At 40.0% G+C, this 14,448-nt stretch overlaps 1 protein-coding gene across 2 annotated transcripts in view; it reads right to left on the bottom strand.

Moving 5' to 3' along the window:
* Positions 1-14,448, bottom strand: part of USP14 (ubiquitin specific peptidase 14) — a 58,628-nt gene that overhangs the window by 38,307 nt on the left and 5,873 nt on the right. For both annotated transcript variants that reach the window (XM_017873536.1, XM_017873537.1), the window contains exons 2-3: positions 12,554-12,699; positions 9,049-9,081 (exon numbers count right to left, since the gene is read on the bottom strand). In XM_017873536.1, coding sequence (XP_017729025.1) covers positions 9,049-9,081; positions 12,554-12,699 — 179 coding nt within the window. The remainder of the gene's footprint in view (positions 1-9,048; positions 9,082-12,553; positions 12,700-14,448) is intronic.

Raw genomic sequence — 14,448 nt, 5'->3', positions numbered from 1 at the left:
TTTTTTTTATAATTTCCCCGGTCTTGGGTTGTTTTTTTTTTTTTTTTTTTTGAGACGGAGTCTCGCTCTGTCGCCTGGGCTGGAGTGCAGTGGCCAGATCTCAGCTCACTGCAAGCTCCGCCTCCCGGGTTGACGCCATTCTCCTGCCTCAGCCGCCCGAGTAGCTGGGACTACAGATGCCCGCCACCTCGCCCGGCTAGTTTTTTGTATTTTTTAGTAGATACGGGGTTTCACCGTGTTAGCCAGGATGGTCTCGATCTCCTGACCTCGTGATCCGCCCGTCTCGGCCTCCCAAAGTGCTGGGATTACAGGCTTGAGCCACCGTGCCCGACCCAAAGACGCTAAATTCTTAAAGTCTTCCTACAAAGAAAACTCCAAACCCAGATGAAGTCTAGTGAACTAGCCTTCACAAGAGAATTTTAGTGAATCTAGGCTTCACTAGAGAATTTTAGGCAACACTTAAAGAAAAAATACCGCGGTGGAGTGGCAGCAGAAATAAAAAAGAAAAAATACAAACTCATAAAAGAGGGGACGCTTCCTAACTCATTGTATAAGACCAACATTACATTGATAGCAAAACCAGTTTAAAAAAGAACACAAGAAAACTATAAACCATTATCTCTTAAGAAAAGAGACACTAAAAACTTTAATAAAAGATAAGCAAATAGAATCTAGCAATATGTAATGTACAAGTGGGGTTTATCCCAATAATATGAGTTCTGTTTAATACTCAGAAGTCGGTGTAGTTTACACTAATGGATTAAATGACAGGAAGAAATGATATAGAAAAGGCATTTAACAAAATGACAAAATTCAACTTCCATTCATGACAAAACCTCTCAGGAAACTAGAAACAGAGTTCCTGAACCTGATGATGAGCATCTATAAACTACCTCCAGCCACGAATGGAGGCTTTTCCCCTAAGGTCAGGAAAAAGGCAATGATGTCCACTATCAACCACTTCTACTCAGCACTGTTTAAAGTCTTAAGCATTGCAATAAAGAAAAAAAGAGAAACAAAATGCACAAAGATTAAAAAGGAAGAAATAAAATTGCCCTTATTTGAAGACGACATGTATACCTACAATATCCTAAGAAATTAATACATGAAATAAAGTCACAGCATATAAAGTCAATTATAAAATTAACTTTATTTTATATACTAGCAAGCAATTGGAAAATGACATTTCAAAAATACCACAGCTGGGTGCAGTGGCCCACATTTGTAATCCCAGCACTTTGGAGGCCAAGGCAGGAGGATTACTTGAGGCTAGGAGTTCGAGACCAGCCTGGTCAACATGGCAAAACCCCATCTCTACTAAAAACACAAAAATTAGCCTGGCATAATGGCACAATCCTGTAGTCCCAGCTACTCAGGAGGCTGAGACACGAGAACTGCTTGAACCTGGGGAGGCAGAGGCTACAGTGAGCCATGATCATGTCACTGCACTTCAGCCTGGGCAACAGAGTAGGACTCTGTCTCAAAACAAAACAAAACTTAGCCAAGCACAATGGCGCATGCCTGTAGTCCCAGTTACTCAGGAGGGTGAGGTGGGAGGACCCCTTGAGCCCAAGAATTCAAGGTCACAGTGAGCTATGAGCCACTGCACTCCAGCCCATGCGACAAAGCAAGACCTCGTCTTAAAAAAAAAAAAAGTACCACTTATGATAACATTAAAAACCACGAAATAAGCCAGATGCAGTGGCTTACGCCTATAATCCCAGCACTTGTGGAGGCTGAGGCGGGCGGATCAGGAGTTTGAGACCAGCCTGGCCAACATGGTGAAACCCAGTCTCTACTAAAAATACAAAAATTAGTCAGGCGTGGTGGTGGGTGCCTGTAATCCCAGCTACTCAGGAAGCTAAGGAAAGAGAATCACTTGAACCCAGGAGGCGGAGTCTGCAGTGAGCTGAGATCACGCCACTGCCCTCCAGCCTGGGCGTCAAAGCGAGACTGTCTCAAAACAAAACAAAACAAAAAAACCATGAAATACTTAACAATATGTGAAACAAAATATGTGTAAGTCCCAACATTGAACATTGTTGTGAGAAATGTTAAGATCTAAATAAAGGAAAGGTTTACCATGTTTGTGAATTAGAAGACTCAATACTGAGATGTCCCAGACTGACATACACATTCAATGCAATTCCAATAAAAATCACAGCAGGCTCTTATGGAGAAAATGACAAGCTGAATCTAAAAATATGCAATAGACATACAAAGATCCCAGAATAGCCAACATAACTTTAAAAAAGAAAAACAACTGGAAAACTTAGACAACCTGATTTCAAGGCCTGAAGAATCAAAACAGCAGGGAGTGGGTACTGGTGTAAAGGTACATATAAAAATCAATGGAAGAAAACAGAATCCAGAAATAAACCCGTATGTTTATGGTCAACTGATTTTCAACAAAGGTACTGAGGAAGAACGGAAAAGAATAGTCTTTTCAACAAATGTTGCTCACTAAACTAAATATTCATGTGAAAAAATGACCTCAACCATTGCTTAACAGCAAACACAAGAATTTACTCAAAACAGACAATAGGTCAGGTGCGGTGGCTCACACTTCTAATCTCAGCACTTTGGGAGGCTGAGGCGGGCGGACCACCTGAGGTCGGGAGTTCGAGACCAGCCTGACCAACATGGAGAAACCCCATCTCTACTAAAAAAAAATACAAACAATTAGCTAGGTGTGATGGTGCACACCTGTAATCCCAGCTACTCGGGAGGCTGAGGCAGGAAAATTGCTTGAACCTGGGAGGCAGAGGTTGCAGTGAGCCGAGATAACGCCATTGCACTCCAGCCTGGGCAACAAGTCTCCAAAAAAAAAAAAAAAAAAACAGACAATATAAGCCGGGCATGGTGGCTCACTCCTGTAATCCCAGCACTTTGGGAGGCCGAGGTGGGCAGATCACGAGGTCAGGAGTTCAAGACCACCCTGGCTAACATGGTGAAACCCCATCTCTACTAAAACTACAAAAAATTAGCCAGGTGTGGTGGCGGGCGCCTGTAGTCCCAGCTACTTGGGAGGCTGAGGCAGGAGAATGGCGTGAACCAGGAGGCGGAGCTTGCAGTGAGCTGAGATCGTGCCACCGCACTCCAGCCTGGGCAACAGAGCGAGACTCCATCTCAAAAACAAAAAAAAAGACATCTAAATGTAACAGCTAAAACTTATTAAGTTTTAAAATAAAACAGGAAAAAAAATCTTGTAAACTTGACACAGGCAAAGATTTCTTACAACATAGTTCAAATCACTAAAAAATGTGATAAACTGACTTTGATAAAATTACCTTTTATCCAACAAAACAGTATTACATAAATTAAAACACAGGGATACCTTGATATTGCAGTTTGGGTTCCAGAGCATGAGAAAGCAAATCTCACAATAAAGCAAGTCACACAAAAATTTTTCCCCAGTGCATACAAATGTCATGTTTATATCAGTCTGTAAAGTATGCAAAAGCATTATATCTAAAAAAGAATGCACACATCTTAATTTTAAAATAATTTATTGCTTAAAAAAAAAAGCTGACAATCATCTGAGCCTTCAGTTAATCATCTCTTTGCAGGGCGGGGGGTCTTGTTTCCAAGTTGATGGCTACTGCCTGATGACAGCACTGGTTCCTGAATCCTGGGTAATTGCCTAAAATGAGACAATAAAACCTGCCACACTGACTTCCTTCATGAAAGAGTTCTCTGTAGCCTGAGGTGCTGTTTAACAGCATTTTATCCACAGTAGGACTTCTTTCAAAACTGGAGTCAATCCTCTCAATTCCTCCTGCTGCTTTATCAAGTAAGCCCGTGTAATATTTTAAATCCTTTGTTGTCATTTCAACAACATTCACAGCTTCTTCACGAGGAGTGGAGTCTATCTCAATAAATTACTTTCTTTGCACATCCATAAGTTACCTCCTCAACTGTTCAAGTTGTATCATGAGATTGTGGCAATTCAGTCACAATTTCAAGCTCCATTTTTTTATTCTTGTTTTTTAGACACAGGGTCTTGCTCTGTCACTCAGATTGGAGTGTAGTGTCACAATCATAGATCACTGTAACCTCAAACTCCTAAGCTTCAGCGATCCTACTGCCTCGGTCTCCAGAGTAGTTAGGACTACAGCTATATACCATCATGCCCAACTAATTTTATTTTTTGTAAAGACAGGGTCTCACTGTGTTGCCCAGGCTGGTCTCGAACTCCCAGCCTGAAGCTCTCCTCCTATCCCAGACTCCCAAAGTGCTGGGATTATAGGAGTGAGCCACCGTGCCTGGTCACTTGTAATTCTAGTTTTCTTCCTATTTCTACCACATGGGCAATTATATCCTCAACTCAAGTTTTGAACTCCTCAAAGTCACCCACAAGGGTTAGAATCAGCTTCTTTCAAACTCCTGGTAATACTGACATTTTAACTTCCTTCCATGAATGTTCCTAATGGCATCAAGAATGGTGAATCCTTTCCAGAAAGTTTTTGATTTTGCCCAGATTCATGGAGAAATAACTTTATAGGGAAACTTTAGCCTTACAAAATGTATCTCTTAAATAATAAGATTTGAAAGTAGAAATTACTCCCTGATCCATGGGCTGCAGAATAGTTGCTGCGTTAGCAGACATGAAAACAACATTCATCTCATTTATCTCTCTCAAAGCTCTTGAGTGACTAGATGCATTGTCAATGAGCACTAATATTTTGAAAGGAATCTTTCTGAGCAGTAAGTCTCAATGGTGACCTTAAAATATTCACTACTCCATACTGTAAACAGATGTACTGGCATCTGGGCTTTGTTGTTGCATATACAGAGCATAAGCAGAGTAGATTTAGCATCATTCTTAAGAGATCCATGGTTTGTGGAATGGTAAATGAGCATTGGCTTCAACTTAAAGTCACCAGCTGCATGAGACTCTAACAAGACAGTCAGGCTGGCCTTTGAACCCAGGCACTGACTTCTCTTCTCTAGCCATGAAAGGCTTAGGCGGCATCTTTTTCCAATATCAGGCTGTTGCATCCACATTGAAAATCTGTTGTCTAGTGTAGCCACCTTCATCAGCAATCTTAGCTAGATCTTCTGGATGACTTACTGGAGCTTCTCCATCAGCACTTACTGCTTCACCTTGCATTTTTATGTTACAGAGATTGCTTCTTTCTTTAAACCTCGTGAACCAACTTCTGCTAGCTTCAAATTATATATCATATATATATACACACATATATATACACACACATTTTTTTTTTTTAAGTTTCTGGGTACATGTCCAGGATGTGCAGGTTACACAGGTAAACATGTGTCATAGCGGTTTGCCGTACCTATCAACCCATCACCTAGGTATTAAGCCCAGCATGCATTAGCTATTTATCCTGATGCTCTCCCCACATCCCACTGCCTGACAGGCCCCAGTGTGTGCTGTTCTCCTCCCTGTGTCCATGTATTCTCATTGTTCAGCTCCCAATGATAAGTGACAACATATGGTGTTCAGTTTTCTGTTCTGTGTTAGTCTGATGAGGATAATGTAGCTTCCTCACCTCTCTCAGCCTTCACAGAATTAAAGAGAATTAGGGTCTTCCTCTGGTTAGGCTTTGACTTAAGGAAATGTGGCTAGTTTGATCTTCTATCCACACCACTTAAACGTTCTTCACATCAGCAATAACGCTGCTTTGCTTTATCACTTGTGTGTTCATTGCAGTAACACTTCAAGAACTTTATCTTTTAAATTATAAATTTCCTTTGAAAACTGGACCTTTGTATTCACAACTCCGTTAACTGGTGCAAAATGCCTAGCTTTTGGCCTATCCTGGCTTTACACAGGCCTTCCTCTCTAAGCTTAATCATTTCTAGCTTTCTGTGGAAAGTAAGAAACATGAAACTCTTCCTTTCTCTTGAATACTTGGAGGCCATTATAGGGTTATTAACTGGCCTAATTTCAATACTGTCTTGTCTCAGGGAATAGTGAAGCCTGAGGAGAGGGAAGAGGAAATTGTGGGTCGGTGAGGCTGTCAGAACACACATTTACCAATTAAGTTTGCCGTCTTACAGGTGTGATTCATGACACCCCAAAACAATTACAAAAGTAACATCAAAGATCAACATACTTGACGTGAGAGTAATGAAAATGTTTCAAATATTGCAAGAATCACCAAAATGTGACAAAGAGACATGAAGTGAACATAGGCTGCTGGAAAAATGATGCCTAAAAACTTGCTCGATGCAAGGTGGCCACAAACCTTCAATCTATAAAAATCACAATTATCTGTGAAGCACAAAGAATAAGGTGTGCCTTTATATGAAACTCTGGGGTCAATCATAATATTTAAGAGAGCAAAAGGATAACAAAACCAAGAAATCTGAGAACTGCACATCCCAGAAATGCAAGGTTTAAGTTAAAAATCAATGAGAATAACCACATTACCAAAAGAAAAAAAAATCACACAATCATTTTAACAAACAGAAAAAGCACTTAACAAAATTTAACAGTCTTTCATAATTTTAAGTTGTAGTGAATTAGAATAAGACAAGATGTCTACTCATTTTGTTCCCTTTTTTTTTTTTTGAGGTGGAGTCTCGCTCTGTTGCCCAGGCTGGAGTGCAGTGGTGTGATCTCAGCTGACTGCAACCTCTGCCTCCTGAGGCCAAGCAATTCTCCTACCTCAGCCTCCCAACTAGCTGAGACTATAGGCGCGCACCATGACGCTCGGCTAATTTTTGTATTTTTAGTAGAGACGGGGTTTCACCATGTTGGCCAGCCTGGTCTCGGACTCCTGACCTTAAGTGATCCACCCTCCTTGGCCTCCCAAGGTGCTGAGATTACAGGCTTGAGCTACCACACCCAGCCAAGATGTCCACTCTCATCACTTTTTTTTTTTTTGAGATGGAGTCTCGCTCTGTTGCCCAGGCTGGAGTGCAGTGGCACAATCTCGGCTCACTGCAAGCTCCGCCTCCTGGTTCACGCCATTCTCCTGCCTCAGCCTCCTGAGTAGCTGGGACTACAGGCACCTGCCACCACGGCTGGCTAATTGTTTTGTATTTTTTTTTAGTAGAGACAGGTTTTCACCGTGTTAGCCAGGATGGTCTCGATCTCCTGACCTCGTGATCCACCCACCTCGGCCTCCCAAAGTGCTGGGATTACAGGCATGAGCCACCGCCCTCAGCCACTCTTATCACTTTCTATTAACACTGTATTAGAAATCCTATCAAAAAGTAGGACAAAGCCTGGCACAGAGATCAAGGCACGCGGATCACTTGAGGTCAGAAGTTCAAGACCAGCCTGGCCAACATGGCGAAACCAAAATACAAAAATTAGCCGGGCGTGGTGGTAGGCGTCTGTAATCCCAGCAACTCGGAAGGCTGAGGCAGGAGAATCACACGAACTGAGGGAGGCAGATAATGCAGTGAGCCAAGATCACACCACTGCACCTCAGCCTGGGCGACAAAGCAAGACTTTGTCTCAAAAAAAATAAATAAAAGAAGTCATCTATTTATCAATTGTATGTCAATAAAATTTAAGAAAACCGAAAGTCATGAATATTGAAAAGGGAGAAGTAAAACTGTCATTATTTGCAGATAACATGTTTACGTACACAGAAAACCCAATGGAATCTTCCCAAAACACAACTGGAATGAGTAAGTGAACTGCTTACAAGAACCCAGAATGAAAACAAACTTAGAAAAATCAATTGTATTTTGGCCAGGCGCAGTGGCTCACGCCTGTAATCCTAGCACTTTGGGAGGCCAAGGTGGGCGGATCACCTGAGGTCACGAGTTTGAGACCAGCCTGGCCAACATGGTGAAACTCCATCTCTACTAAAAATACAAAAATTAGCCGGGCATGGTGGTGGGTGCCTGTAATCCCAGCTGAGGCAGGAGAATTGCTTTAACCCGGGAGGCAGAGGTTGCAGTGAGCCGAGATCGCGCCATTGCACTCCAGCCTGGGCAACAAGAGTGAGACTCTGTCTCAAAAGGAAACAAAAAGGAAAAATCAATTGTATTTTTACATTCTAGCCATGAACGCTGGAAACAATTCTTTAATATCATTTTAAGCAGTGAACAAATGTTAAGTTCCAATAATTTAAGAGAAGTCATGCAAGGGCTGGGCACAGTGACTCACACCTGTTAATCCCAGCACTCTTGGAGGCCAAGGCAGGAAGATCACTTGAGCCCTGGAGTGTAAGACCAGCCTGGGAAACATAGTGACACCCCCATCTCTACAAAAAACAATTAAAATTAATTAATTAACTGGGCATGGTAACACACACCTGTGGTCCCAGCTACTCAGAAGGTTGAGATGGAAGGAATGCTTGAGCCTGGGAGTTTGAAGCTGCAGCAAGCCATGACCATGCCACTGTGCTCCAGCATACGTAACAGTGAGGCCCTGTCCCCCCCGCAAAAAAAAAACACTCATGCAAAATCTCTATTTAAAAACTACAACACTGCTAAGAGAAAACAGAGACCCAAACAAATAAGGAAGTACATCATATTCAAGGATTTTAATACGCAATATTGTTAAGATGTTTATTCTCCCCAAATTGAGCTACAGATTCAATGTAATCTCAAACAAAATCTCAAAGAGGAGAAAGCTGCAGAGCATAAGAACGTATACTACCTTACTTCAAGACTCTTTTTTTTTTTGGAGACAGTCTCGCTCCGTTGCCAGGCTGGAGTGCAGTGGCGTGATCTCGGCTCACTGCAATCTCCGCCTCCCAAGTTCAAGCGATTCTCCTGCCTCCTGCCTCATCCTCCCGAGTAGCTAGGATTACAGGTGTGCATCACCACACCCAGCCAATTTTTTTTTCAAGACTTTTATTATAAAGCTTTAGTAATCAAAACCATTTGGTACTAGTGTAACTCTAATCTACTAGATCAATGAAACAAAAACCAAAAATAAACCTGTAACTAGTTTTCAAGAAAGAGCCCAACACAAGTCAATGGGAAAAGGCAAGTATTTTCAACAGATAGTGCTGGAACAACTGGATATACATGTGAAAAAAGTCATCTGGAATTTATTTTGGCATCATAATGAGGTTACTGCATTATAATAAATATTCATAAGATAATACTTACATTTTTTATTTTGATGTTTCCCCAATCATCATCCTGTTTCAAAGACAAACAAAAGACATTTAACCACTTCTGTACAAGCAGAACATAATCTAATAATCAATTTATTTTAATCTACTTCAAAACAGAATAAAATTTATCCTGTATGCAGATTTCATTTAAAATTACAACAATAAAAAAAATTTTTTTTTGGCCAGGCACGGTGGCTCACACCTGTAATCCCAGTACTTTGGGAGGCCAAGGCAGGCGGATCACCTGTGGTCATGAGTTCGAAACCAGCCTGACCAATATAGAGAAACTCCATCTCTACTAAAAATACAAAAAGTAGCTGGGCATGGTGGTGCACACCTGTAATTCCAGCTACTCGGGAGGCTGAGGCAAGATAACTGCTTGAACCCAGGAGGCAGAGCTTACAGTGAGCCGAGATCTCACCACTGCACTCCAGCCTGGGCAACAGAGCAAGGCTCCATCTCAAAAAAAAATTTTTTCTTTAAACACAAGCGGTCCTAAAGCCAGGGTTTCAAATAATTTGCTTCAACTGCATAAGGTAACACAATATAAAAGGCAGTAACCTTTACAGCATCAAATACTAAAAAACACATAAGTATAAAAAACATACTTTGAGCAAGTACTAAAATACAGTTGACTAATGACAGATGATAGATCCTATTTTTTGGGTGTTTGGAACCAGCAGAGCTAATAAATAACTAGCTTAATCGGCAAGAATGAAGAGTTAATGTAATTAAGGTGACTATAATTTATCATCAAAACCAGGAGACTCAGAAGAATACAAATGCTAGAATAAACCAGACTACCCAGGGCAAACTAAATCTTACTAATATTTGCATAACCACAAATGTTTCTCAAGTGCTAAATTTCACATCTATAAAGCAATTAAATACTTTCCCTTCAATATGTTGAATAAAGATCAATATATTTTTTTAAATGCATGATTAGTCCAGAGTAATATTTTAAATTACTGCAGCTAGGCCTTTCCCCTCATAGGATAAAGTCGATTCCATATTACTCCCTTTTATAGAAGGTATTGGGTATTCAATATGCTTGTCTACCCTGCATCGGTGCCACTAATTATATCCTCTATCTGCTTTAAAATGGAACAGTAACTTCCTACAGGCCCTTCTCAATTTAAGGACTATGACTGCTAAAGGTAACGAATGATAACTATAAATGCCCTCTAAGACCACTTACCTAAGGTCACACAAAGCTGGGAATGGAACACAGATCTGCTTGATCTATAAATCATAAGCTCATTTGGTGCCTTACTATGTTACTTAAACCTCTTTGACATTCATTTATAAAATTTCCTCATTTATAAGATACGGATAACATATAGTTGACAATAAAAGAAAATATAAGAAAAGCCTGACACAGAAAAAGTACTCAATAAATGGTAACTATTAGCAGTCACAGTTTCATTTAATTTGCATGCTTCTATAACTCCTGACAACATACCACTAGTACAGTGGTCAGCACGATTTAGGCTATGAAGTTCACTAAAGGCCAAAGGTTCATACTGTACCTTCAGAGGTAAACAAAGTTATTTTCCTCCAACATGTGTTTTACTGCCCTGAGGGGGTAGCCAGTCTTTATCTTTAAAGTTAACTATAGATCTTTAGCATTTTATCTAACCCTTGAAGAAAGTATTTTTTAAAACTATACTTATATTATTAAAAACAACAGAGGCCGGGTGTGGTGGCTCACGCCTGTAATCCCAGCACTTTGGGAGGTGCGAGGTGGGCAGATCACTTGAGGTCAGGAGACCATCACCAACATGGTGAAACACTGTCTCTACCAAAAATACAAACATTAGCCAGGAGTGGTGGCGGTGACCTGTAATCCCAGCTATTCGGGAGACTGAGGCAGGACAATCACTTGAGCCCAGGAGGTGGTGGTTGTAATGAGTTGAGACGGCGCCACTGCACTCCAGCACCTGAGTGACAGAGGGAGACTCCATCTCAAAAATAATAATAATAATAATAATAATAGATATCTTCTTGTCTTTTCTTCAGTCCTTCATCAGTGATGCTGGCAAGGATGGATTCTTAACTGTGGTAACTGTAATCATTCCAAAGGAAGTAAAGAAAAAAATTAGGTTTATTCTCTTTTTAAACAGAATTTTTTTCCTCCCATCTCCAGGTAGGAGTTAGGTAACAATTACTGTTACGAAAAAAGGGGACCAGGTGCGGTGGCTCACGCCTGTAATCCCAGCACTCTGGGAGGCCGAGGTGGACAGATCACTTGAGGTCAGGAGTTCAAGACCAGACTGGCCAACATGGTGAAACCCTATCTCTACTAAAATACAAAATTAGCCAGGCATGGTGGTGGACACCTGTAATCCCAGCTACTCAGGAGGCTGAGGCATGAGAATCACTTGAACCCAGGAGGCAGAGGTTGCAGTGAGCCAAGACAGCGCCACTGCACTCCAGCATGGGCAACAGAGCAAGACTCGTCTCAAAAAAAAAGAAAAAGAAAAAAAGAAAAAAACGGCTCTTCATTAATGGGTAGGATGCAATAAAGGCCAAAAAAAAAAAAAAAAACGAACACTTTTCCAGAACCATGGCTTTGGTAAAAATGCTGAAGTGCTTTGAATTTCAACATACAAATGCATGTACAAAATTACATTCTGCAATAGTTTTTTTAAGAAAACAAACCTATCTGTATTGTTCCATATGTTTAAGCTGAGATAAAATTTTCCAACCTCATCATGGAAAATTACTAAGGAAATATTAATTGATTTCATTTTAGTCTAAACAAAATAAAACTAATACTTTTAATACATCCTCATAGGAAAAGAAATTCACACAATACAGATAACTGTAAAGTGTTCCACTCTTCTGACCCACAGAGGTATCTGGTAATACAATACATTTTAAAATAAAATTTAAATGATGCTTTTAGAACAAAGTCATGTCCTTTGCAGCAACATGGATGGAGCTGGAGATCATTACCTGTTAGTTCCTTAGTAAACTAATGCAGGAACAGAAAAGCAAACCGCATGTTCTAATTTTAAGTGGGAGCTAAATAATGAGAACACATAGACACACAGAGAGGAACAACAGACACTGGAGCTTACTTGAGGGGTGGAGAGTGGGAGGAGGAAGAGGATCTTAAAAAAAAAAAAACAACTACCTGTCAGGTACTATGCTTAGTACCCGGGTGATGAAATCTGTATATCAAAACCCTGCAACACAGGTTTACCTATATAACAAACCTGCACATGTATCTCAGAACCTAAAAGTTAAAAATAAATAAAAGTAAAAGAGTTTTAAAAGGATGTTTTATAATACAGTATAGTGTTGTGAAACGGCTACCATGTTTCTCCCTTACTCTAACATGCATAAGACAGTTTAAACCCCATAGATGACATATTCTCATCATATAAAAAAGCACTTCAAATGCTACATTAAAATTAAATACATTTTCCAGTGTTATTTTTCAAAAAGTATACAATAATAGTAACGTGATGAAAATTTGGACTATATTTTACCTTTAGAGTTCCTCCTTTCACCATAACTTTCTGTCTGGCAGGCTGGACTCCAGTCAATGCAAACAGCTGAGCCTTGAACACCATTGGAGGTTCATCAGTATTCAATTCTACACCTTCAAATTTCTCCTTTCCCCATTTTACAGTAACTGCAAACAAAATCACAATTTTTTAAATTAAAAAATAACAAGAAAAGAATTACAGACCCTTAGAAGATCACCAATTAGGCAGTTATCAAGAGTCAAAGTATGTCATTCATCTTTCTATGCCCATAATGTCTACCTAATCAAGAGCAGCATGCATGCAGTAGGTGCTGAATAAAATTTCACTGGATCAAACCTAACTTCTCATTTCATAGTTAAAGAAACTGAGACTTCAGCAGGGGAGTGGTGGCTCACGCCTGTAATCCCAGTACTTTGGGAGGCTGAGGCGGGCAGATCACAAGGTCAGGAGTTCGAGACCAGCCTGTCTCTAATAAAAATACAAAAATTAGCCGGGCATGGTGGCAGGTGCCTGTAATCCCAGCTACTCAGGAGGCTGAGGCAGGAGAATCGCTTGAACCCAGGAGGCGGAGGTTGCAGTGAGCCAAGATCGCGCCACTGCACTCCAGCCTGGGCGACAGGGCGAGACTCCAGTTCCAAAAAAAAAAAAAAAAAGAAACTGAGACTTCAGAGAAGTAGATTGATTTGCTAATGTCAAAAAAATTGGTTAATAAACTCCCAAGTCTTCTGAATCCTACTCCAACAATAAGATTATATCGAAACATTTCCCAAAATGATGTTTTGCAGCCCTCACAATGTGTTGAATTGAAGAATCATTCATATCAGCACACAGCATTGGAAAAGAAGAGAGAGAAAAAGGTTAGATAGTTTAAGAGAAGAAAAAAAATCCTGGGAGAATAAAGCACATCTAGAACAACTTAAGGAATACAGATTCTGAGTCATAAGAAATGTGGGAGAACTGAAAAGCGTCATTTCTGAACAAGAGGTGCTCGATTAAGAAAAAATCCAAAGACATATCTAAAGCATTTAAAAATATATAGAAATCCCACTTCACAGCCATTAGAATGGCTATTCTTTTTAAAATTTAATAGAAAGTAACAAGTGTTAGCAAAGATGTGGAGAAACTGGAACACTTGTACACTTCTGGTGGGAATAAAAGTAAACATAGAATTACCATATGATCCAGCAATTTCATTTCTGGGTATACCCTGAAGATCGGAAAGCAAGGACTCAAACAGATACTTGTACACCCATGTCTACAGCAGCCATTATTCACAACAGCCAAAAAAGTGGGAGCAACTCAAGTGTCCATCAACAGATTAATGGACAAAGAAAATGTGGTATATACATACAATGCAATATTATTCAACCTTAAAAAGGAAAGAAACTCTTACACATGCTACAACATGGATGATTCCGGTTATATGAGATACCTAAAGTGGTCAAATGCATACACACAAAAAGAGAATGGTGTTTGCCAGAGGATGTGGATGAAGGTAATAGTTGTAAAACAGTGTGAATATACTTAATGTTATAGAACTGTACATGTAAAAACCATTAAAATGGTAAACTTTATTACATATATTTTACCAAAATAAAAAATTTCAATCAGCCTCATAACATAGCTAACTTTTGAAATATATTTTTTAAAACCCAAAGATATATATTGGTTCCACTGAAAACTTTATAACTTTTCAAAAATAAGAATCTCACAACTGTTAACTGCTTTCTAACTCCTGAAATCAGAATTTGAAAACCTCATCCAGACACCAAATCCCAATTCTATCATCAGTTCAATGAATATGTTGAGCATTCAGTTAATGACAAGCCCGGTACAAAACATTGGGAAGGCTCTCCATAAACTTACAGCCTAATAGGGCGGGGGGGGGGGGGGGG

This window comes from Rhinopithecus bieti, unplaced genomic scaffold (assembly GCF_001698545.2).
Source record: "Rhinopithecus bieti isolate Rb0 unplaced genomic scaffold, ASM169854v2 scaffold_6946, whole genome shotgun sequence".
In the NCBI taxonomy this organism is placed as follows: domain Eukaryota; kingdom Metazoa; phylum Chordata; class Mammalia; order Primates; family Cercopithecidae; genus Rhinopithecus; species Rhinopithecus bieti.
Note: the sequence above shows the minus strand (reverse complement) of the source record. Positions and strands in the feature narration are given on the sequence as shown.